Source organism: Muntiacus reevesi, chromosome 8 (assembly GCF_963930625.1).
Source record: "Muntiacus reevesi chromosome 8, mMunRee1.1, whole genome shotgun sequence".
NCBI lineage: Eukaryota > Metazoa > Chordata > Mammalia > Artiodactyla > Cervidae > Muntiacus > Muntiacus reevesi.
The window spans coordinates 15,526,488-15,552,934 of record NC_089256.1 but is presented as its reverse complement, the minus strand read 5'-3'; the positions used below and the strand labels follow the sequence as shown (position 1 = coordinate 15,552,934).

Sequence of the window (26,447 nt, the reverse complement as noted above, 5' to 3'; positions counted from 1 at the left end):
GACGGTGGGTCATTGTGAGGATTAAAAAAATTAACAAATTTAAAGGATTTAGAACAATGCCTTGCTCTAGCAGGCACTCATTGTGAGCAGTTATCCTCTTTACTGGGGAAATAGTGGAAACAGCGACAGATTTTATTTTGGGGGGCTCCAAAATCACTGCAGATGGTGACTGCAGCCATGAAATTAAAAGATGCTTACTCCTTGGAAGAAAAGCTATGACCAACCTAGATAGCATGTTAAAAAACAGAGACATTACTTTGCCAACAAAGGTCCATCTAGTCAAGGCTATGGTTTTTCCAGTAGTCATGTATGGATATGAGAGTTGGACTATAAAGAAAGCTGAGCGCCAAAGAATCGATGCTTTTGAACTGTGGTGTTGGAGAAGACTCTTGAGAGTCCCTTGGACTGCAGGGAGACCCAACCAGTCCATCCTAAAGGAAATCAGTCCTGAATATTCACTGGAAGGACTGATGCTGAAGCTGAAACTCCAATACTTTGGCCACCTGATGCAAAGAATTGACTCACTGGAGAAGACCCTGATGCTGAGCAAGGCTGAAGGAGGGAGAAGAGGACGACAGAGGATGAGATGGTTGGATGGCATCACTGACTCAATGATGTTTACTCAAGAGTTTGAGTAAACTCCAGGAGTTGGTGATAGACAGGGAAGCCTGGTGTGCTGCAGTCCATGGGGTTGCAAAGAGTCGGACACGACTAAGCGACAGAACTGAACTGAACTGAACTGAAACAAGCACTCATTGTGTGAAGTTATCCTCTTTACCTCCTCACCCTCCCCTCCTTGTTCCCCCTGAGCTCACTTTTCATTCAAGCCCTCATCATCTGTTACAGAAATGCTGCTGACCACTTCCAGGACATGATTTACTTCTGTGTCAGTGACTCTCTCTTCTCAGGCTTCTTTGTGGCATCCCCTTTCCTCCTCATTCTTCATGCTCTCCATGATTTAATTTTTCCCCTTCTATTTTAAAAAAAATTTTTAAATTAAATGGAGGCTAATTACTTTACAATATTGTGGTGGTTTTTGCCATACATTCACATGAATCAGCCATGGGTGTACATGTGTGCCCCACTCTGACCCTCTCTACCACCTCCCTCCCCATCCCATCTCTCAAGGTCATCCCAGTGCAGCAGCCCTGAGCACCCTGTCTCATGTATTGAACCTGGACTGGCGATCTATTTCACATATGATAATATAGATGTTTCAATGCTCTTCTCTCAAATCATCTCACCCTTGCCTTCTCCTACCGAGTCCAAAAGTCTATTCTTTACATCTGTGTCTCTTTTGCTGTCTCGCATATAGGGTCATCATTACCATCTTTCTAAATTCCATATATATGTGTTAATATACTATATTGGTGTTTTTCTTTCTGACTTACTTCGCTCTGTATAATAGGCTCCAGTTTCATCCACCGCATTAGAACTGATTCAAATGCACTCTTTTTAATAGCTGAGTAATATTCCATTGTGTATATGTACCACAGCTTTCATATCCATTCGTCTGCCAATGGACATCTAGGTTGCTTCCATGTCCTGGCTATTGTAAACAGTGCTGTGATGAACACTGGGGTACACGTGTCTCTTTCAATTCTGGTTTCCTCAGTGTGTACGCCCAGCAGTGGGATTGCTGGGTCATATGGCAGTTCTATTTCCATTTTTTTAGGAATCTCCACACTGTTCTCTATAGTGGCTGTACTGGTTTGCATAACCACTTATTTACGTATGACTCCCAAATAAAAATCTAGCACCTACTGCTGACACTTCACATTTGTTTACTGTATCGCCTGCATGATAGATGATTTTAGACTTCCCAGAGGCACTGGAAACTCCATGTACACAAAATACAGGCAGTTTTCATCCTGGCTATGTCCCTGGCTCCAAAGAACTTCAACTGAGTTCCCTCACTCATGCTGAACACTTTGATCTTCCCAGCAATACATACCACGTGTTTCAGATGCAGTCTTGCTAGTTCTTCTCCTTAACTCAGTTTGTACAATTAATCACCAAATCCTATATATTTTCCTTCTAAGTGCCTCTCATAACTGTACCCTCCTTTCCACACTTTCCACACTTCCCTGGTTCAGACCCTGTGCATTGTTTGCCAAAACACTGCAACAGCTTCTACCTGGTCTCCCTGCCTGTCTTTTCTCTCTTAAACCATAGTATTCCCTTGATCTGCCAATAAACTATTTCACTCTCAACTGAAACTTCTTATTGCATTGTAAAATCTAGGTTTCTCAGTATATCTCCCAGTCCCTTCATGTTTAGCTGTTGCCAACGTTTCCTGCTCATCTCCTGCCAATTCTGCTGAAATGACAACTGCTTAATGACAGACTGCAAACTGGCAGCTTCCAGACCAGCCACTTCTAACTCTATGACGTGCTTTAATTAGACTACAAGTTTTCGTTACTCGCTGAAATTTAAAAACTGGAACATTTCCCTTAAAAACCTTTTTTTCTGGCTTCTCTTAAAAACTGAAGAACTGGCCACCTTGGTCCCACATATCTGTCTGGCAAAGTAGTGTCTGCCGCTTAGGGGAGAGTGACAATTTTCAACAGCCCCACCCCCGCTCTTTGATTTTCCTGGCTGCTTCCCTTAATGTCTCTAATCTCAGGGGCAGCTCTACATTAAGGGAAGTAGCCAGGATTTACAATGCAGTGGTGGTGGTGGTTTAGTTGCTAAGCCGTGTCTAACTCTTGAGACCGCATGGACTGTCGACCTCCAGGCTCCTCTGTCCATGGGATTTCCAGGCAAGAATATTGGAGTGGGTTGCCATTTCACTTTCCAGGGGATCTTCCTGACTCAAGGACTGAACCCGCGTGTAGGTACACTGAATTGCTCTTTCTTTTCTGCACAGAGCACCCTTTCTCCTATTACGCCTGCAGAGGCTAACTTGTCCTTCAAGGCTCACTTCCTGTCATTTTCCTCCAGTAGCTTTACTCTGAACCCATGTGGCTTAAGCGCCCCTTTATGCATCCCCATTCCTCACCTTACACCCTCTGTCACACCTTGTGCCACATTATATTCCGATGAACGTTTGTGTAATGCGCTCCTCACAAGATTCACTTACCCTCACGAAGGGAGCGACTGGAAATCCTCAGGGGAGGTTTCTTGAGCCATTCATTTTATTCACCCATCATTCTGTCAACAACCATGAAGAGAGCGGGACATTTGACTTATATCCTAAAGGACGAGTGTGTCGCTCATCCTTCTGGCTGGCTGCTTACTCAGTCTTTCGCTGGGAGTTCAGAGTCAAAGAGAACTACAACTCCCATCAGGTCCTTCGGCATACCGGCCTGCGAAGGAGGAAATTCAGCTTAGGAACTACCACTTCCGTGATGCTCCGCTTCGCAGACCTGCGCAGAGCCCAGGGCCACGTTGCTTTCGCGGTGCCGGGTAGCGTGATCTCAGCCATGGCTTCCACGGACTCCCGGCGGATGGGGAATGGGGGTGGTGTTGGGGGCGCCTTCCAGCCATACCTGGACTCTTTGCGGCAGGAGTTGCAGCAGAGGGACCCGACGCTGCTGTCAGTCGTGGTGGCGCTCCTTGCGGTGCTGCTGACGCTAGGTAAAGAGGCGGCCGGTGGATCTGGCGGGTGCGGGGCGGGCGGGGATCCGAGCTCGGACTGGGCTTCTGTAGACCGTGGAGCAGAGGTGGCACCTGAGGGGCGTCTAGAATGGGAGACTAAAACCTTATATACACCAGCCCTCCTGCCTGAAGCAGCAGAAACAGCACAGCGTTAGAGGGGATTTCCCGCAACCCCCGGAGTGACGCCCTGGTCCTTGGGCACAGGTGGCTAGCCCCTGTACTGCCTGAGCGCCCCATTTCCCCCTTCCATTGCTCTTGCTACCAATACTCAAGTGGTTTTCGCTCCAAGTTTGAGCATCCTGTGTTTGCGAGCTGGGCGCTGGGGATATAGAGTTAATAAGGCAAGGTTGCACTGGAGTATACTGGCAGGGTAGGGGATGCGGATGGAGAGAAGTTGACAGTTGATGGTGGCTGGCTTTCAGCGGAGTCCTCAAGAACAACGATTATAATGGTGGTAATAACACTGAAAGTCAGCTCCAGATGAATGAGGCATTCTATGGTAGACTTCATTTCCTCCAGCCCAGCCATATTTGCGTACTGTTGATAATCAAGGCGTCATTTTGGTTGTTTTTCTCTATTTCACAGTGTTCTGGAAGTTCATCCGGAGCAGAAGGAGCAGTCAGAGAGCTGTTCTTCTTGTGGGCCTTTGTGATTCCGGGAAAACATTGCTTTTTGTCAGAGTAAATGCTTTGATTTATACCTCTCTTAACACTTGATAGGAAATTTTAGGGCACCGTATTATTCCTGTTAGTTTTACTTTGGGAAAAAAGCTGTTGCTGACAAATTGGGGAATTAATTTTTGACTCACTTGGGAGGACGAAAAGACTCTTAAGCTGGAATTTCTTGGCCATTTTTGTTCTCTTGCATTTACCAGAGATAGATGGAAGACATTAATCTGTATACAGTGTATAATTCTTCTGAGAATTGGTCAAAGAAACTTTTATTGGCTATTTAGGCTTCTTTTCACTAATATTTATTTCTGGTCTGTGTAGTATTTTTAAATGTTTTGTTTTTGCTACAAAGAGTAGTGGAGGTTTTCTCTTTATTATAATTTTTTTTGAATGCTATTTTCCTTTCCACTAAAGAAATATAATCTCTAATCATTTTTGATGATGTAAATGTTGAGAAGGTTGGTAAATTTGGTCACTAACCATTTGAAAGTACTATTTGAAAATAGTAGTTTAAAAATAATAGTTTTCCCCCTCCTCTCATTAAGGAGAGGGGAATGAAGTTTGCAGTTAATTAGATTTTTCTACAAGAAAAGGGGGAAAAAAATCAATATGGTCCTTTTTAGCTATTGTAAGCAACATTTGTTTGTTTGACTTTACACCTAGGAGAGTTAGAGCAGAGTTACACTCTTTAGATTTGCTATTTATATGTTTGCTCAGATCTCCCCCCATATTGTGTTTTGTTTTGTCTTACAGTTGTTAACAGGCCTTTACAGAGACACTCAGACTTCCATCACTGACAGCTCTGCTGCCTACAAAGTCAATAACAACAGGGTAAGAGGTTCCTAAAATGTGGGAAGTCTTGACAGTTTTACTTTACTTTGGTGTCAGGAAAAGACATTTCTAGGGTGAATTAGTCTGAGAGCATAGGTACCATTCTTAGCTTATTTTTATGGATAAATATTGTGCATGTGACAAATTCTTCTCTTGATCATCCAAGCAGTGAACTTAATCATGCTTTCCGCTTCTTTGTTGTACCGTATGCATATTGATATTACATCACATTTTACTAGCTTTTATTTCTTTGTCTTCTTTCCAGCTTTACCTTGAGTTCTTAAGAGTGAGCATTAAGCCTTTTTCTTTAGTACATGTATATGGGACAGAATTCAAAAGGTTAAAAGGATATTTGGTGAAAAGTAATTTTGCTTTTCCTATCCCTCCTTAAAAGTCTTGTTGGAGGTAGTAACTTAACCATTTTCCTGTGTAGCCTTCCAGATGGCCAGTGCTATCCAAACAGATCTGTTCTCTTTACTTTTTTCCTTCATAACACTCTGTTCCACCCCTCCCTTTTTTAAAATTTAATAATATAATTGATACAGCTTGGGTTTGTTCTCATTTTTTTCTTTCTCGTTTTCATACATAGTACTACCTGGTTGATTTATGAGCTGAATATTGTGAGTACTCCGTTATGTGACTGTACCATACAATTTTTTTTCTTTCTTAAAGTCTTTAGTTTTGAGACATGACAGAAAGATCTTCTAGTTACACCTGGAAAAGTAAATCATAATCATAGTTGAAGGTGAAAGCAAACTGATCAGAAAACTTACTTTTTTTACTTTCAGTTCATGTTGAGTTTTTATTTAATAAGAGCCCTATTAATAGACATTTAGTATTTTTGTTATTACACTCTTGCTTTTACAAATGGTGTTGCAGTGGAAATCTTAAAGAGTGTATATGAGTATATTTAAAAAATACCAAGAAGAAATTATGAGAAGGACTTTTTATGTACCTGTATGTCTCCAGAATGTAGATAGTGACTGCCAAGCTGATTTTACTGCTTAATAAGGGTTTAGTGAGTGAGCAGAGATAAAGAGACAGCCTTTTAAATGTCTTAGAGATATTTTTTTCTTTTTTCAGTAATGACAGTGTTTCTGACTCAGACCTTTTTAAATTCTCAAGGATTCAGATATTGAAATTTAAGATCTGAGAGATCTTTAATTCTTGGGACACACGTACTGGATATTTTAAGTCGAGTATTCCAGGGTATAAGCTTTAGACCTGTGCTTTCCAACACAGTAGCCATTGGCTGTTTGTGACTAATGAACATCTGAAATGTGACTAGTCCAAATTGAGGGCTGCTGTTAAGTATAAAATATACACCCAATCTTGAAGACTTGAGATAAAAGAAAGGATATAAAATATCAGTTTTTGGGGTTTTTTTTAATTATATGTTTAAAAAGATAATTTAAATATATTAGATTATATAATATATATTATTAAAATTTTACCTGTTTCTTTTTACTTTTTTTAATGTGACTGTCAGAAAACTTAACATTACATATGAGACTTGCATGTTTCTATTGAATATGTAAAACATCCTCTTTTTAACTTCTTTTCCCACCCCTTCTATGTTTTAGAGCAGCAGTCTGCAGCCTTTTTGGTACCAGGGACCAGTTCCGTGGAAGACAGTTTTTCCACGCACTGGTTCTGTATCCCTGTACCCAGGGTTCCCAGTTTTAGATCTTGTCTCTCAAAATAGTAAATGTATCTTTTTTTTTTTTAACGTTTTGAAATTCGTACTTTTGATTTTTTTAAATAGTCAGAATTGTTTGATGCTCTGTTACACAGATACAAATGAAATTACTGTTGAAGTGAACTTGACATTAACATAAACAGTGTGTTTGACTCTTTTCTGACGACATTTTTTTGGACATGTCTATATTTATTATTATACAAAAAAAAATTTACAGTTACCCAGTGAGAATTCTTAACTGATATTTTTGTTAATTGCTACCTCTGATTTCCTCAGTCTCCAATATTGGGAGATTGTTAAGAAAAATTTTATTGGCGTATACCTGATATCAGGGCTTCCCTGTTAGCTCTTTGGTAAAGAATCCACCTGCAGTGCAGGAGACCCTGGTTTGATTCCTGGGTCGGGAAGATAGCTGGAGAAGGAATCAGCTACCCACTCCGGTATTCTTGGGTTTCCCTTGTGGCTCATCTGGTAAAGAATCCACCTGGCAATGCGGGAGACCTGGGTTCAATTCCTGGGTTAGGAAGATCCCCTGGAAAAAGGGAAGGGCTACCCACTCCAGTATTCTGGCCTAGAGAATTCCATGGACTATATAGTCCCATGGGGTTGCAAAGAGTCGGACACGACTGAGCAACTTTCACTTTCACTTTTATACTTGATTTACAATGTTGTGTTGTTTCAGGTGTAGTGAAGTGAATCAGTTGTACATATACATATATGCACTCTTTTTGTTTTTATTTTTAGATTCTTTTCCCATGTAGGTCTTTACAGGGTATTGAGTAGGGTTCCTTGTGCTATACAGCAGGTTCTGACTAGTTACCGATTTCATATATAGCTCTGTGTGTATGTCAATCCCAGCCTCCCAGTTTTTTCCTATCCCCCCTTTATGCCCTGGTAACCATAAGTTGCTTTCTACATCCATGATTCTACTTCTGTATTTTAAATAAGTTCATTTCTACCCTCTTTTTAGGTTTCACATATAAGCAATATCATATTTGTCTTTCTGTATCTTACTTACTTCACTTAGTATGACAGTCTCTAGGTCCATCCATGTTGCTGCAAATGACATTATTTTGTTTTTTTTTTATGACTGAGTTAGTAATATATCTTATGGATTGTTTATATTGAAAGTATGTGATGTGATGCTGATTATGCAGTGTCATAGTGGGACCAACCTGAGGTCCCTAGACTCTTACTGGTATTAAAAAAAAAACAACAACAAAAAGTCTTATATACTTTGTATATTACCTATAAAAGATCACACAGACTAAATTACAAGTCACAATATATTTAGTAGTAATTATGTCAAATCTGTGCATAATGCTGACTCCTTCCTCCTAGATAGTGGTTGAGGCTCGCTATGGAGAAAGTAGGAATGTCTGAGAAATGATCCGTTGGTTTGATACATGTAGTGGGGCTATGCTCAAGTCTTAGCATTGAGCATGGCCACATCTGCCTTGAACTTGAGCCCAAGAATGAAAACTTAGAATGAGTAGCATGTAAGTGGGCAATAATCAGTCTGCTCACTGGGGTACAACCCCGCCTTGTTCAGTAATTGTCACCGGAATCAACAATTGACACAAAATATTAACAGAACAAAAAAATGGTGTGTCTGGTGGACATGTATTTTAAAAACAGATTGCAGTAGAAATATAAAAAGGTGTTTTGTTTTTATAAAGGTTGGATATCCCTATAGCATGCTATCTGATAAAGTATAGGTTCTTGTATCACATTATTTAGCTTGTGAGTATTTGTTACTGTTTTTCACATGTTTTTGCTTTTATTCATGCTGGTATATTTCCCCAGCTCCAGATGGACTTTCCTGACTTCCCCAAAGAGGGTCAAGTCTGTCACATACCCTCAGAACATTTATCAGAGTTGTAATTTTAGATTTTCCACAGCCTTCTGTGGTTTATAGAGGGTGCTCTGTCAACATTTGATTCATTAATCAATTACATTGACATTTTTGATTAATTAGGTACCATTCACATACCTGAGATATGTTGTGAAAAATTTATGTTGTGAGTGTGAATCAGTACCAAAACATTAATATTGCTGCTGCTATCCTTAGGGCACTAACCTGACCTTGATTGACCTCCCTGGACACGAGAGCTTGAGACTTCAGTTCTTAGAGCGATTTAAGGCTTCAGCCAGGTATGTTGGAAGTGGGATGGGCTTGTCTGAAATCTGTGTATCAAGGCCAACCATGTAGTTTGCCCTTGTGGTATGCTGGAGGCAGCCTGGTGTCCTGGAGTGGAAAGAGCATGCACTCTGGCGTCAGCATTTTCTGGGCTGCAAGCCTGCCTTCACTTGGATTATATTAATGTTTGAAAGTATTTCTTAGGAGGTTCAGAAAGTATTTACCCCTTTTGTCATGTCAGTAAATTTTTCATTTACTCTGAGGACAAACTTAATAATGTGTAGAACTATTAAAATCTGAAAAAGAATTTTAAAGCTAGATGGAATCCTGGAAGATATTAAAATCCAATATTATATATTTCTATCCTTAAATTACCTAAAATCGATGGTTGATAAGTATGGAAGAATATTTTCATATTTCTTTTAGGATTGTCCTAGTGTTACTGTCTCTTATTTCCTAAATTTCTTGTGTTTCAGTTTAAGATGCTTTGTTCTTATTTAGTCTCCAATACTGATAGGAACTTGAAGAAAATCAGAATACTACGTTTCATTGATTTTAAGACTCATTTAAAAATCTGTGACTTACAGAATGCCACTTACAGTTGATGGTATCATAGTTCAGTTGGCAGTATTTTCTTTCTTAGTCAAACCTGAAATAATGTCTTTTAATTGATGGAAGCCTTGCTTTGATGGAATAAGTGAAGATTTTCTTATTTTTGAAAATGTCTTATATTTTGTTGTTGCTTCCTTGCCCACAAGGTGGTGATGATGAGCAGTCTGTCATAGTTGAGATTGTTACTTGATTTTAAAAAAAACAACAAAAAAAACTATTTTTTAGAGAATTTCAGGTTCACAGGAAAATTGAGCAGAAGGTACAGAGATTTCCCATATAACCCCACCCCTACACCTAGCATTCTTCACCTATTGTCAGCATCCTTCACCTAGTGAAATTGCAAATGTTCGCCCATTTGTTACAAATGATGTACTTACATTGACATATCAAAATCACACAGAGTCTGTATTTTACATTACAAATTACATTAGGATTCACTGTTAGTGTTATATTTTCTAGGAGTTTGAACAAATGTACAGTGATATGTAGTCTCCATTATAGTATCATAGAGAGTAGTTTCAGTGCCCTAAAAATCCTGTTCTCTGCCATTTCAGAGAGGATTCTCTCATTTCAGAACAGGATTCTCTGCCTCTCTCCCCAACCCCTGACAACCACTTATCTTTTTACTGTTTCCATAGTTTTGCTTTCTTTAGAATTTCAAATAGTTGGAAACATACAGTATATAGCCTTTTCATGTTGGCTTCTTTCACTTAGTTATGTGTTCAAGTTTCTTCCATGTCTTTTCATTGTTTGATAGCTTATTTCTTTGTAGTGCTGAATAATATGTGTTGTCTGGGTTTACCGCAGTTTTTTCATTCATCTGTTGAAGGGCACTGTGGTTGTTTCCAAGCTTTGACAGTTCTGAAAAAAGCTGGTTTTTGTGTGAACATACATTTCTGGGTAAATATCAAGGAGCACAGTTGCAGAATCACATAGTAAGAATATGTTTAGTTTTGACACTGTCTTCCGAAGTGGCCATGCCATTTTGCATTCCCACCAGTGATGAATGAGTGTTCCAGTTGATGTGCATCCTCACCAGGGTTTAGTGTTGTCAGTGTTCCGGATCTTGACTTTTCTAAATGGGTAGATAGTGGTACCTGATTGCTGTTTTAATTTGCATTTCCCTAATGACATGATATGGAGCATCTTTTCGTATACTGATTCGCTGTTTATAAACAAATTTGCTGTTTTAAATCTTGTTTGGTGAGGTGTCTGTAAAGATCTTTGACCCACTTTTTAAATTGGGTTGTTTTCTTGCTGTTGAGTTTCAGAAATTCTGATCATCTAGTGCTTTCTACACTGGTGTTTCAACACTGGCTTTCTCCAGTGTGGAGTTTTATAGTTTTGGTTTACATTTAAGTATGTGATCCATTTTAAGTTAATTTTTGTGAAAAGTATAAGTTCTGTATCTAAATTCATTGTGTGTGTGTGTGTAGATGTCTATTCCAGCACTGTTTGTTGAAAGCACTATCTTTGCTTCATTTATTGCCTTTGCTCCTCTCAAAATCACTTGACTGTATAGATGAGGGTCCCTTTCTGGACTCTGTTCTGTTCTGTTGATCTGTTCTCTCATCAATACCATGCTGTCTTCATGACTATGGTTTCATAGTAAGTTGGTAATGTCAGTTCTCCAACTTTGTTCTTCTTTGGGATTCTGTTGGCTATTCTGGATCTTTTGCCTCTCCATATAAACTTTAGAATCAGTTTGTCAGCATCCACAAACTTAGTTGCTAAGATTTTGATTGGGGTTGCATTGAGTCTATAAATCAAGCTGGGGAGAACTGACATCTTGACACTTTTTAGCCTTCCTATCCGTTTTCTTAGTTCTACTTCAGGTTTGTGGGTCAGAGTTTTATAGTTCTCCTCATGTAGATCTTGTATGTATTTGTATCTCTTTTGTATTGTAGGATGCTAATGTAAGTGGTATTGTGTTTTTAATATTAAATTTCATTTGTTCATTCCTGATATTTGGGTAAGCAATTCACTTGTGTATCAACCTGGTATTCTGCAATTCTGCTATAATTGTGTGTCTTAGTTCCTAAGCTTTTTGGTTGATCATTTTCAGATCTTCTGCATAGACAGTCATTTCATGTGCGAACACAGACATTTTATTTCTTCCTTTCTCATATACCTTTTATTACCTTTTCTTGTCCTAATGAATTAGCTTGAAATTTTAGTATGATGTTGCAAAACCAGTGGTGAGATGGGACATCTTTGCTGTGTTCCTAGTGTTAGCAGGAAGTCTTCAAATTTTTCCACCATTAAATATAATAGCTCTATGATTTTTGTAGATATTCTTTATCATGTTGGGGAACTTCCCCTCTAAGTTTACTAGAAGTTTTTATATCATGAATGTTAAATTGTGTCAGATGGTTTTTTGGATCTGTTGATATGATCATGTGATTTTTCTCTTTTAGTTTATTGATGTGATTATGTTAATTGATTTTTGAATGTTGAATCAGCCTTGCATACCACTTGCTTGTTGTGATACTGTGATTTATTATGGAAGTATGTATTTGATCTTTGTCCCTATTTCTGGCACAGAGCTCCTAAAATCCTTGGAATTTCCTAAGTGATGAGAATGATAAAGTTGTCTTTTGGTATGTTATTGAGGTGAGTTTTGGATGGGGGCTGGATGCCAAGAAAAGCAACCATGTGAGTTAGAACTTTTCATTCCCATCCAGGGAAGGAAGAGGAGAGAGACTGGAGGTTGAATTGTGATCAGTTGTTCAATAGTCATGCCTGTATTTATTATGCGCTCTATAAAACCACCAAAGGATGAGATTTGTAGGGCTTCCGTGTTGGGTAATCAGAATGCTTCCACAGGCCACCCTGCAAGGCCCAAACTCCCTGGGGATAGAAGCTCCTTTGTTCAGGAACTGCCATATGTATCTCTTCATCTGGCTGTTAATTGATATCCTTTAATAATTTTGCAATAAACTGGTAATTTAGTGAGTAAATGAACTTCCTGAGTTCTGTGAGCTGCTGCTGCTGCTGCTAAGGTGCTTCAGTCGTATCTGACTCTCTGCGGCCCCATAGACGGCAGCCCACCAGGCTCCTCTGTCCCTGGAATTCTCCAGTCAAGAATACTGGAGTGGGTTGTCATTTCCTTCTCCAATGCATGCATGCATGCTAAGTAGCTTCAGTTGTGTCCGACTCTGGGTGACCCCATGGACAGCAGCCCACCAGGCTCCTCTGTCCACGGGATTCTCTAGGCAAGAATATTGGAGTGGGTTGCCATTTCCTTCTCCATCTGTGAGCTGCTCTCACAAATTGATTGAATCTAAGAAGGGGGGTCATGGGAACTTCTGATTTATAGCCAGTCAGTCAGAAGTACAGGTAACAACATTGACTTTTGACTGGTATCTTAGGTCCTTTCTACCAAACTAACCAAACCAAAGAAAGGAATTGTGAGACCTTCCAATCTGTAGCCCATTACTCAGAAGCACAGGTAACAACCTGGACTTGTGATTGGCATCTGAAGTGTAGTCAGTCTTGTGGCACTGAGCCCTTAGCCTTTGGAACCTGATGCTATCTCCAGGTATAAGAATTGAATTGAGTTGTAGGACGCCCAGCTGGTGTCAAGAGAATTGCTTGGTGGTAGGGGAAATCTCCATCCACCACATTGATATTGAGTCCAAAACCCATTTATCATGGCGTATAATTCTTCTTATAAATTGTTGGATTTGATTTGCCAGTATTTTCTTGAGGATTTTTACATATATGTTCATGAAAGATGGGCTTCCCTCATAGCTCAGTTGGTAAAGAATCCGCCTGCAGTGCAGGAGACCCTAGTTCGATTCCTGGGTCAGGAAGATCTGCTGGAGAAAGGATAGGCTACTCCCTCCTGTATTCTTGGACTTCCCTTGTGGCTCAGCTGGTAAAGAATCCACCTGTGACCTAATGAAAATTAAAAGCTTTTGCACAACAAAGGAAACTATAAGTAAGGTGAAAAGACAGCCTTCAGATTGGGAGAAAATAATAGCAAATGAGGAAACAGACAAAGGATTAATCTCAAAAATATACAAGCAACTCCTGAAGCTCAATTCCAGAAAAATAAATGACCCAATCAAAAAATGGGCCAAAGAACTAAACAGACATTTCTCCAAAGAAGACATACAGATGGCTAACAAACATGAAAAGATGCTCAGCATCACTCATTATCAGAGAAATGCAAATCAAAACCACAATGAGGTATCATTACACGCCAGTCAGGATGGCTGCTATCCAAAAGTCTACAAGCAATAAATGCTGGAGAGGGTGTGGAGAAAAGGGAACCCTCTTACACTGTTGGTGGGAATGCAAACTAGTACAGCCACTATGGAAAACAGTGTGGAGATTTCTTAAAAAACTGGAAATAGAACTACCATACGACCCAGCAATGCCACTTCTGGGCATACACACCGAGGAAGCCAGATCTGAAAGAGACACGTGCACCCCAATGTTCATCGCAGCACTGTTTATAATAGCCAGGACATGGAAGCAACCTAGATGCCCATCAGCAGATGAATGGATAGGAAGCTGTGGTACATATACACCATGGAATATTACTCAGCCGTTAAAAAGAATTCATTTGAATCAGTTCTAATGAGATGGATGAAACTGGAGCCCATTATACAGAGTGAAGTAAGCCAGAAAGATAAAGAACATTACAGTATACTAACGCATATATGCGGAATTTAGAAAGATGGTAACGATGGCCCTATATGCAGGGCAGAAAGAGACGCAGAAGTACAGAACAGACTTTTGAACTCTGTGGGAGAAGGTGAGGGTGGGATGTTTCGAAAGAACAGCATGTATATTATCTGTGTTGAAACAGACCACCAGCCCAGGTGGGATGCATGAGTCAAGTGCTCGGGCCTGGTGGGCTGGGAAGACCCAGAGGAATCGGGTGGAGAGGGAGGTGGGATGGGGGACCGGGATGGGGAATACGTGTAACTCTATGGCTGATTCATGTCAGTGTATGACAAAACCCACTGAAAAATAAAAAATAAAAAAAAAAAGGAAAAAAATTAAAAAAAAATAAAATAAAATTACTACAAACGGTAAAAAAAAAAAAAAGAATCCACCTGCAATGTGGGAGACATGGGTTCGATCCCTGGGTTGGGAAGGTCCCCTGCAGAAGGGAAAGGCTACCCACTCCAGTGTTCTTGCCTGGAGAATCATGGACTGTATAGTCCATAGGGTCGCAAAGAGTTGTACACAACTGAGCAACTCTCACTTTCACTTTCATGAAAGATATTTGTGTGTAGTTTTCTTGTAATGTCTTGATTTGTGTTTTAAAGTAATTCTGGCCTCATAGAATAAACAAGAAAATATTCCTTGTTTCTATTTTCTGAAAGAAATTGTAAAGAATTTGCAAGTTTTCTTCCTTAATTTTTTTAATTGAATATATTTGACATAATAACATTGTATAAATGTCCTTAAATATTTGGTAGAATTCACTAGTGATCCCGCTTGTGCCTAGTGCTTTCTGTTTTGGAAGGTTTTTAATTTTTGATTCAGTTTCTTTAATAGATACAGGGCTATTCAAGATTGTCTGTTTCTTATATGAGTTTTGGCAGATTGTATCTTTCAAGGAATTGGACCATTTCACCTAGCTTATCAAATTTGTGGGCATAGAGATATTTATAGTATTCTTTGATTATCCTTTTAACGTCCATTTTGTGTCCTCTCTTTTTCTTAGTTAGACTGGCTAGAAGTTTATAAGTATTGTTGATCTTTTCAACGACCAGCTTTTGGTTTTGTTGACGTTCTCCATTTATGTCCTATTTTCAATTTCATTGATTTCTGCTCTTTTATTCTTTTTTCTATTTAATTTAAATTGCTCTACTTTTTCTAGCTTCCTAAGATGGAAGCTTAGATTATTGATTTTAGGTCTTTCTTCTCTTCTAATAAACGCATTCAGGGTATAGAATTGTAGGTTTGGGGATTTTTCTCCTAACACTTTAAATATTTCCCTTCACTCTCTTCTTGCTTGCATGGTATCTGAGAAACTGGATATAATTCTTATATTGCTCATCTATACATAAGGTCTTTTCCCTTCTGGCTTATTTTGATATTTTTTTCCTTTATCTTTCATTTTCTGTAGTTTAAAAATGATATGACTAGTTATAGTCCTTTGACATTAATCCTGCTTGGTGTTTTCGGAGCTTCCTGTGGTTTCTGTCGATCTGTGGTTTGGTGTCTGACATTAATTTGGGGAAGTTTTCAGCCAATATTGTTTTATATATTTCTTTTTTCTCTTTCCTCTCCTTCTGAAATTCCCAGTACATATATGTTACACTTTTTGTAGTTCTCCCTCAGTTCTCAGATATTCTATTCTGTTTTTTTAAGTCTTTGTTTTCTTTGCTTTTCGGTTTTGGAGGCTTCTGTTGAGATATCTGAAGCTAGAGGTTCTTTCCTTCAGTTGTATGCAGTCTACTAATAGTTTCATCAGAGGTGTTCTTCATCTGTTCGTTTACTTTTGATCTGTATCATTTCTGTTTTTATATATAGTTTTATTTTTTTATGGCTGTGCTGGGTCTTTATTGCTGCACAGGTTTTCCTCTAGGTGCGGCAAGCAGGGCTCCTCTCTGGTTGTGATGCACGGGCCTCCCATTGTGGTGGTTCCTCTTGTTGCAGAGCACAGGCTCTAGGCACATGGGCTTCAGTAGTTACATCCCGTGGGCTCAGTAGTTGTGGCGTGCGGGCCCAATAGTTGGGGCTCCCCGATTCTGCACTGGCTCGGTAGTTGTGCTGGGCCAACCCAGTTTCTCTGCTGCATGTGGGCTCTTCCCAGACGAGGGTTTGAACCTGTGTCTCCTGCATGGCAGGTGGATTCTTCACCACTGAGCCACTGGGGAAGCTGTGTAGCATTTCTTTTTAGTTATTTTTTTGAACTTCATCTCTCTCCTTACGTTTCCCATCTGTTTTTGCATTTTGTCTTCTTTATCTTCTAGAACACTTCGCACCACAAACACAATTATTTTAAATTCTTGGTCTGACAGTTCCAACGTCTCTTCCGTTGGAAGGCAAGCTGACATTAATTTAGGGAAGTTTTCAGCCAATATTGTTTTATATATTTCTTTTTTCTCTTTCCTCTCCTTCTGAAATTCCCAGTACATATATGTTACATTTTTTGTAGTTCTCCCTCAGTTCTCAGATATTCTATTCTGTTTTTAGAATAGAGGCAAGCTCTGTCGCTCGCCCCTTCTCTTCAGATTCTGTCTTACTTTTTAGCGTGTCATGTAGTTTTTCTGGATAGACACTCGGTAAACTGGGTAAGAGCTGCCTTAGTAACGTGGTGAAGTGTGAGAGGAAAGAAAGCATCCTGTGACTCGATCTCAGTCTTAATGGGCCTGTATCTGGACTGTGAGCTTTACACTTGATTCTCAGTTGATTCCCACTGCCCCCTTAAATGGGATAGGATTGGTAGTGTAGGCTGGAGATAAGTATTTTTCTTCTTCCACTTGGAATGCTAGAGCTGTGTGGAGTTGGATATTTCCCTTTCTGCAGGTCAGTTACACTCTTTTAAAATCCCAGCAAATTAGGCTCTGGTTAAATAGTTTCTCCTGAGAGTAGACTTCATTTGTAGTTGTTTAGTCTTTAAGTCTTGTTCAACTCTGTGACTCCATGGACTGCAGCCCACCAAGCTCCTCGGTCCATGGGATTTCCCAGGCGGGAATACTGGAGTGCGTTGCCATTTCCTTCTCCAAGACCTCATCAAGGTCTGGCATATCTCGAAATGATTTCTTTTCCCTTCCCCCTGCCGGAAGCATGAGGGGATTTTTCTCTACTGTATACCACAAGAACCTAGTCAAGCTTCTGGAGGTAAAATTTACAGAAGTGTAGGTCTCCCTGGGGTTTTATATCTCAGACTTGTTCATGCTGACCTTCTCGCAATTCATCAGTTACCGATCAGGTTTTCACACCAGGTCCCACAGAGATTTGTGCTCATGAGTTTATACTCCAGTAAGTTGTACTTTTCTGTGTATATATGTTGTTTTCTCCAGTTTGAGGGACAGTGCTTTCCCCTGTAACCTCACTTCTCTGATGAACTTAAGTGCTGTGGATTTTTCAGTCTGGTTAGCTTTTTACTTCTTAGAATGCAGTGGTGACTTCCAGCTTCTTTCATGCCAGACTGGAAACTGGAAGTTGTGTGATATATGTATTTTTTAATCCTCAAACAATTGATACAAATCTAGAACTGGTAAATTTTGCTGTAATTGGGTTTTAATTTCTAATTAATTTTTTTTTCTCACTTTCAGCTACAAATGTTTTACTTTTCACAGTGTAATTATAATTGCTCTTTGATCCAAGTATTTTGGGTTACTAAAACATTCAAAGTATGAAGATACAAATGAGCTCAAATCATAATCACAATAAATACAAATTCAAAAGATACTGCAGTGAACCCTTGAACAAAATGGGTTTGAATTATGTGCATCTGCTTATAGGAGGAATTTTTTCACTTAATATGTACCACCCAGTCTGTGGTTGCTTTGAATCAACCAGTGTCAAACCTCAGATATGAAGGGCCAGCTGAAGTTATACACAGATTTATGATTAGAAGGTTGGGCTCCTAAACCCCATGCTGTTCAAGGATCAAGGTATAGTACATTGATCTGTGATTTCTTATTTTTTAATTGTACTGAGTTTTTAATCATACCTGATGATCAGGTTTCCCTAATCATCTCACTTTTCACCCTCAACTGATTTGAAACTATGTTATTTCTTCTTTTTTCATTGTTATCCTCTACATTTCTTTTTTTTAACATTGACTGCTTAACAAAAGTTAAAAATCAATAATACTAACTTTCTTTAACTGAATCTTAAAATACCTTACTTTGATCTTCCTTATATCTTTCATTTTAATTTTCTTTCCTCTTTTTTAACCCCCAACAGTGATTTTTTTCTCCTCCATTCAGTGACAGCCTAGAATTACTAGGATGTTTATGGATTTTTTTCCAGTCCATTGCTTCTTGCCTCTTACTCTTCCCTTTTGATTCAATTTTCTTTCTTCTAGATATGTTTGCAGAATGGTGAACAAGGGATAAAATTTCTCATTTTTTGTTCATTTGAAACTTTTTTCATTGGCCTTCATTTTTGAATAATTTTCTTAGCTCTGTTTTCACACTGAAGGCATTACTCCTGACTTCAAGTATCCATTGTTGTAGATTAGAAAGCAGTGCTCAATCTACTTGTCATTTCATGATATAGAATCTTATTTTTATCCTGTGTTAAGGGGTAGATTAGCCTTCTGTTCAGGGATGATTTAGCTTTATTGTGGTTGGAATTCAAGTGTACTATTTCAGTTGAAATATTTACATTTTCAGTTCTGGCAAATTCTCAACAATATCTTTTCAGGTAGTTCTGTTTCTACTCAGTTTCTTCTCCTAGAACTCTCATTAGCGTCATTAAGCCATATCTTTTCTGCTCTTTTTGTCTCTTCTCTATCATACCTTCCAGGTCTTTTCACCTTGCATATAGTAAGATATTTTTACCTTTATTTTGTAGTTTACTCTATCCTTTTTAGCTGTAGTATTCTCTGCTTATTTGTTCCATTAGTTCAGTTCAATACAATTGCTCATTCGTGTCTGACTCTTTGTGACTCCATGGACTGCAGCAAGCCAGGCTTACCTGTCCATCACCAACTCCTGGAGCTTGCTCAAACTCATGTCCATTAAGTCGGTGATGCCCATCCAACCGTCTCATCCTCTGTCATCCCCTTCTCCTGCCTTTGATCGTCCCCAGCATCAGGGTCTTTTCCAAGGAGTCAGTTCTTTGCATCAGGTGGCCAGAGTATTGGAGTTTCAGCTTCAGCATCAGTCCTTCCAGTGAATATTCAGGACTGATTTCCTTTAGGATTGACTGATCTAATATCCTTGCAGTCCAAGGGCCTCTCAAGAGCCTTCTCCAACACCACAGTTCAAAAGCATCAATTCTTCGGCACTCAGCTTTCTTTATACTCCAACTCTCACATCCATACATGGCTACTGGGAAAACCATGGCTTTGACTAAATGGACCTTTGTTGGCAAAGTAATGTCTCTGCTTTTTAATATGCTGTCTAGGTTGGTCATAACTTTTCTTCCAAGGAGCAAGTGTTTTTTAATTTCATGGCTGCAGTCACCATCTGTAGTGATTTTGGAGCCTCCAAAAATAAAGTCTGTTATGGTTTCCATTGTTTCCCCATTTATTTGTCATGAAGTGATGGGACTGGATGCCATGATCTTTGTTTTTTGAATGTTGAGTTTTAAGCCAGCTTTTTCGCTCTCCTCTTTCATTTTTATCAAGAGACTCTTTAGTTCTTTGCTTTCTGCTATAAGGGTTGTATCATCTGCGTATCTGAGGTTATTCATATTTTTCTTGGCAATCTTGATTTTAGCTTGTGTTTCATCCAGCCTGGCATTTCACATGATGTATTCTGCATATAATGTAAATAGACAGGGTGACAATATACAGCCTTGACATACTCCTTTTCCAATTTGGAACCAGTATGTTGTTCCATGTCCGGTTCTAGCTGTTGCTTCTTGACCTGCATACCGATTTCTCAAGAGGCAGGTCAGGTGGTTTGGTATTCCCATCTCTTTAAGAATTTTCCACAATTTGTTGTGGTCAACACAGTCAAAGGCTTTTCTATTAAGCCATTAAGCAACTTAATCTTTTCCATTAAGTTGTTATTTTGTTCTTTGCTTCTAAAAACCTATCTTTTAAAATTAGTCTAGTATTTTTTTTAGTACTATCTTTTTTCTTTTCTTATGGTATCTAGTATTCTGTTAAATTGTTTAAAATCTTGTATTTACTACTTATTATTGTCTTTGTAGTTTAGATCTGGAACCCCTATTCAAGGGGATGAGATTTTGTTGTTGATATTGTGGTTACTGGGTTAGTTAGTTTTTTTTTTTTTTGCTTTAGGTTATAAAAGCCTCTCTCCAGAAAGGATTCATATTTCCTTCTGTTAGGGGCCATGGGGGTTCATTGAGTTTGGCGCAGTCTTCTTGCCTCAGGATCTTACACCATGAGAAAATGTAAATTCATACTGTATTTCTGTCTGTGGCACAAGAGGCCTAGTGATTCAATTCTTGGATTATTTTCCCACACCACCCTGTATTAGACTGCTTTTAAGTTCTAGGCTTTGCATAGAGCATTCGTGTATTGGTCATTGCACATCTCCTAGGCATTCAAATACTTGTCCCTAAGGTCTGTTGTCTGCTCCTTTCCTGGGTTGCTTTGCTTTAGCTTTGATGCCTCTTTATTTCTGGCAAATGAAGGTTCTCACTGTTGCTGCCTTAGGTTAGACCCTACCTGATCACTCTGCTTCTACTTTGATTATCCTGTTAGTTTTATCTTTCATTCAGGCACCAATTTTCTTTGTAAGAGGCAGTAAAGAATCCACCTGCCAATGCGGGAGACACAGGTTCAATCCCTAGGTTGGGAAGGTACCATGGAGAAGGAAATGGCAACCCACTCCAGTATTCTTGTCTGTTAAATCCATGGACAGAAGAGCATGGGGGGCTACAATCCATGGGGTCACAAAAGAGTTGGACATGACTTAGCAAATAAACAACATTCTTTGTAAGACAGAAAAGCATAAACTCTGTAGATCGTGTGTCACGTCCCTCTTCTCTCTGACCTAACTTTCCTTCATTTCCCTACCTATCTGTGTATTAGGTTACATTGAGTTCTCTAGGGCATTTGTGCCCTGCACAAACTACTCTCTAGACAGTCTGTGCCACAATGATATTTTGTCTGGCTAAAATTCACTCAACTAATTACACACTCCTTTAAGTCGTCTTGATCTAGTTTTATGTAAATGATTTCCTTTTTGTTTCCTAGCAGATACAATGTCTGTCCTAGTGTCTTATCACATGATTTTGTATATGACAATTTCCTGGACTTGAGAGGAAGCATAATTTCCTATTGTCTTTTTAGATACAGTCATTGATTCATTTTTGTTATTCAGTTGCTGAATGATGTCCAACTTTGTGACTCCATGGACTACAGCATGCCAGGCTCCTCTGTGGTTAACTGTCTCCTGGAGATTGCTCACATTCATGTCCATTGAGTCATTGATGCTCCCTAACCACCTCATCCTCTGCCACCCCTTCTCCTTTAGCTTTCAACCTTTCCAAGCAACCTTTTTCCAATAAGTCATCTCTTTGCATCAGGTAGCCAGAGTTTTGGAGCTTTAGCATCCATCCTTCCAAAGAATATTCAGGTTTGATTTCCTTTAGGATTGACTGGTTTTATCTTGTAGTCCAAGGGCCTCTCAAGAGTCTTCTCCAAGCACCACAATTTGAAAGCATCAGTTTTTCAGCACTCAGCATTCTTTATGGTCCAACTCTGTACATGACTACTAGAAAAACCATAGCTCCGACTGCATGGACCTTTGTCAGTAAAATGATGTTTCTACTTTTTAATACACATTCTACGTTTGTCATAGCTTTTCTTCCAAGTAGCAAGTATCTTTTAAAAAATTTCATGGCCGCAGTTACCATCTGCAGTGATTTTGGAACCCAAGAAAATAGAATCTGTCACTGCTTCCACTTTTTCCCCCTCTGTTTGCCATGAAGTAATGGGACCAGATGCCATGATCATTTTTTGAATGTTGAATTTTAAGCCAGCTTTTTCATGCTCCTCTTTCACCCTTATCATGAAGCTCTTTAGTTCCTCTTCACTTTCTGCCATTAGAGTAGTCATCTGTGTATCTGAAGTTGTTGATATTTCTCCTGGCAATCTTGATTCCAGCTTGTGATTCATCCAGTCAGTCATTTCTGCTTATAATTTAAACAAGCAGGGTGACACTATACAGCTTTGATGTACTGCTTTCCAATTTTGAACCAATCCATTGTTCTATGTTCTGTTCTAACCATTGCTTCTTGACCTGTATACAGGTTTTGCATGAGGCAGGTAAGGTGGTCTGGTATTCCTGTCTCTTTCAGAATTTTCCACAGTTTGTTGTGATCCACAGAGTCAAAGTCTTCAACGTAGTCAGTGAAGCAGAAGTAAATGTTTTTCTGGAATTCCCTTGCTTTTTCTATGATCCAAAGAATGTTGACAATTTGATTTCTGGTTCTTTTGCCTTTTCTAAACCTAGCTTATACGTCTGGAAATTCTCAGTTCACGTACTGCTGAAGCCTAGCTTGAAGGATTTTGAGCAAAACCTTACTAGCATGTGAAATGAATGCAGTTGTATAGTTGGAACATTCTTTGGCGTTGCCCTTCTTTGGGATTGAAATGAAAGCTGACCTTTTCTAGTTCTGTGGCCACTGTTGAGTTTTCCAAATTTGCTGACATATTAAATGTAGCACTTTAACAGGATCATCTTCTAGGATTTTAAATATCGATACATGGTAGCACTCACTAGTCCTTTGTTAAATACTTATGTTTTATGATTACTTGTGCACACACCTATATGTGAACTTACTTTGTGTTATTCATTAGGATTGAATTGAACAAAGTTAGGGATATAATTTTTCAACATACCGCTTCACTATTGCACGCTTACATGCCAGTTTTTCTTTTTTTCCCCTCCAGGGCTATTGTGTTTGTTGTGGATAGTGCAGCCTTCCAGCGAGAGGTAAAAGACGTGGCTGAGTTTCTGTATCAAGTCCTCCTCGACAGTATAGGTCTGAAGAACACACCATCATTCTTAATCGCTTGTAATAAGCAAGGTACTATCTTGTTTTCTGGCAATAATAGTTGAGATTTTTCTGGGATTCCTACTAAGAATTAATAGTTATCTACAGTTGTTATTACTGAGGATGAGAGACAATTGCTAATGAACTATAAATTAAGGATTTTAAACCTTAAAGTTTATTTATTCTCCAACAACTTCTTTAGTCTCCCGTACCAGACTATTCTAAAGAGTGACAAAGGAATGATTACTACCATTCATTTATAAAGTGTTTTCTTTTTTTAATTATAAATAGTTTTAATTTACCAAGTTAAGTTCATCAGATCAACAGTATGTCTTATCAGATACATAATCGAGGAAGGACAGGGTAGAGTCTCTCCATTTAAACAAGTTTACCATCTAGCACATTTCATCAAGCAGAGTTTGCAGAAGTGTTTTTCTTTAGCTTCATAAGAATGAAAAACTATTTAGTCTCAGCCAATAAAACTAGGCTTTAGTTTTATTACTTTTAAAACCAGATTAGGAAGTGGTGTCAGCATCATGAGGTGTGAGACACCTTCTTTGCCTCCCCTTCATTCTACAACTTGTAAAACATTCATAACTCAACAAAGGTTCTTCTGCCTAGCACACTAGGACAGGAGAGATCCAGAAGTCTACTTCTGAAGATAGATGGACTGGAATACATAAAGGGGGTAGAACTCAGGGAACAGTGAAGCAAGTGCCTGCAGTCTTGGCCCTTGGCCCCCGTGGCTGAGCCGGAAGCCCTAGAGACCCCTGTAGCCCAGGGAGGACAGCACACATGACTCCAGCCTCCTAGCTGCAGTGGCTCCTTTGACCACAGGGGACCTAGCAGCAGCGGTGATGGTGGGTCCTGTGACCATAATCCCCTGGGTCACAGCAGTGGTGAGTTGTAAACCTGACAACCCTAGATGTGGAGGAGGTGCCCATGACCCTGCCTCCTCCACCCTTCGCCAACCCCTCCCTCTAGCAGCAGAGGCCATCCAGGCCACCCTGGAGCACAAGCAGTGACAATGATAGTACAATCAGGCAGAGGTAGTGGAGGGTGGAAAGTGTCAGTTCTCAAATATAGCTAGAGGCGGCTCAAGTATGAGAAGTGAAAAGCTTGCATTATAGCAAGAAAAATAAAAGAAAGGCCTCTAATTTCCAACTTAGAGGTAAAAAAAACAAAAACCTTTTACCTTCATAAGAAAGGTATTTGCTACTTTAAATGCACTGGCAGAGGAATAACTTGTCGAGTACCATGTGAAACCACATACACAGTGTCACAAAAAGAAAATAAAAGTTCTTCAGAAACCAAACTTAAGTCATGGAAGATTGCACTTTAACTGATAGAGAATTCAAAATAGGTATTATGAAAAAACTCAGCAAGCTACAAGAAAACTCAGGAAGGCAGTTCAGTGAGCTTAGAAATAAAATTAATGAAAAGAAGAAATACTTTGACAAAGATATTAAAAGTCTAAAAAAAAAACCACACAGAAGTTCTGGAACTGACTGTGTCAATAAATGAGATGAAGAATGCATTAGAAAGCACTGGAAACTAGAGTAGACCTAATGGAAGTGTGAATTAGTGAGCTTGAAGATAAATCTAGAATCTTATGTTAATTCTCCTACTTCATTATCCTTCATAAGAATAATGGTTATCCCAGAGGAAGAAGAGAGGGAAAATAGAGCAGTGAGTTTATTTAAAGAAATGCTAGAATTTCACAAACCTGGGGAAGGAACTGTATATACAAGTCCATAAAGTTAATAGAACACTTAATATCTCAATGGTAAAAGACCTTTTTGAGGGAACATTAGGTTAAAATTGTCAAAATTCAATGATAAAGAATTTTAAAGGCACCCAGGGGAAAAAACAGTAACCTACAAAGGAACCCCTATTAGGCCATCAGATTTTTCAGCAGAAACTCTATAAGCAGGAGAAGATGGAATGACCTATGCAAAATATTAAAAGATAAAAACTGCTGAAAATTCTTGTAGCAAAGTTGCCCTTCTGATATAAAGGAGAAATAAAGCTTTTCTGAGACAAAAGTTGAAGGAGTTCATTACCACTAGGCCTGTCTTACAAGAAATATTGAAAGGAGCTTTTCTACCTGAAATGAAGTGGCAAAAGTACACAAAACTTAGAGTAAGGTGATAGGTAGGTAGATTCAGAAAATTGCAGCTTTACATCAGAATAGGTTGCATAAAGGTTAAAGGAGAAAAAGCAGTAAAAATACCTGTAGCTACTGGAATTTGGTAATGAACTCACAGTATAAAAAGAGGTAATTTGAGATGAAAAAATATAAAAGGGGAAGAGAAAAAGAACAGAACTCATATAATGGCAAATCAATATAAGATGCTATCAACAGAAAAAGGACTAAGTTATCTATGAGATGTTTTATACAAATCTTAAACCCACGAAATGTAAGTCTCGAGACATGAAATGTAATAGAGGAGGAAGCTAAGAAAAACATGATAGTAAACCATCAACTAAGATGTCAGGCAGGAACAATGGAGAGATATATATAGAACAACCAGAAAACTAAAGATAAAATGGCTAAGTCCTCATTTATTGGTGAAAAAGTGAAAGTGTTAGGTCACTCAGTCATGTCCCAACTTGTTGTGACCCCATGGACTGTAGCCTGCCAGGCTCCTCTGTCTACGGGACTCTCCAGGCAAGAGTACTGAAGTGGATTGCCATTTCCTCCTCCAGGGGATCTTCCTGACCCAGAGATTGAACATGGGTCTCCTCCATTGCAGGTGAACTCTTTACCTACAGAGCCACCTGGGGAGCCCCATTTATCAGTAATCACACTAGATATAAGTGGATTGAATTTACCAATCAAAAGACACAGGGTGGCTGGATGTATTGAGAAACAAGATCCAACTACATCCTGCCTCCCAGACTCATCTCTGCTCTGAAGAGAAACATAGGCTCAAAGTGAATGGATGGGAAATGATACTCCAAGAAATGGTAGGCAAAACAAAGCAGGTGTAGCCATCTCAGATTGGATCAAATTGACTTCAAGTCAAATAAGAGAACAGGATGAACTTATATAATGATGAAGGGGACAGTCTATCGAACCCAGGTCTCCTGCATTGGAGGCAGATGCCTTATCGTCTGAGCCACCAGGGAAGCCGGACAGTCTATCAAGATGTAATTTTTATTAATATTTAAGCATGTAAGCAGAAGCACCAGAGTATAAAAAGAATTATTAACAGATATAAATGAAGAAGTCAACAGCAATAACAATAGGGAGCTTTATATCCCACTT

At 39.1% G+C, this 26,447-nt stretch overlaps 1 protein-coding gene across 1 annotated transcript in view; it reads left to right on the top strand.

Annotated features, from left to right (window-relative positions):
• Positions 1-3,381: 3,381 nt before the first annotated feature.
• The window catches only part of SRPRB (SRP receptor subunit beta), a 40,511-nt gene continuing 17,445 nt past the window's right edge, over positions 3,382-26,447 (top strand). The window contains exons 1-5 of the mRNA XM_065943393.1: positions 3,382-3,579; positions 4,186-4,280; positions 5,025-5,102; positions 8,873-8,955; positions 23,073-23,209. Of these exons, the coding sequence (XP_065799465.1) occupies positions 3,426-3,579; positions 4,186-4,280; positions 5,025-5,102; positions 8,873-8,955; positions 23,073-23,209 (547 nt within the window). The 5' untranslated portion in view covers positions 3,382-3,425. The remainder of the gene's footprint in view (positions 3,580-4,185; positions 4,281-5,024; positions 5,103-8,872; positions 8,956-23,072; positions 23,210-26,447) is intronic.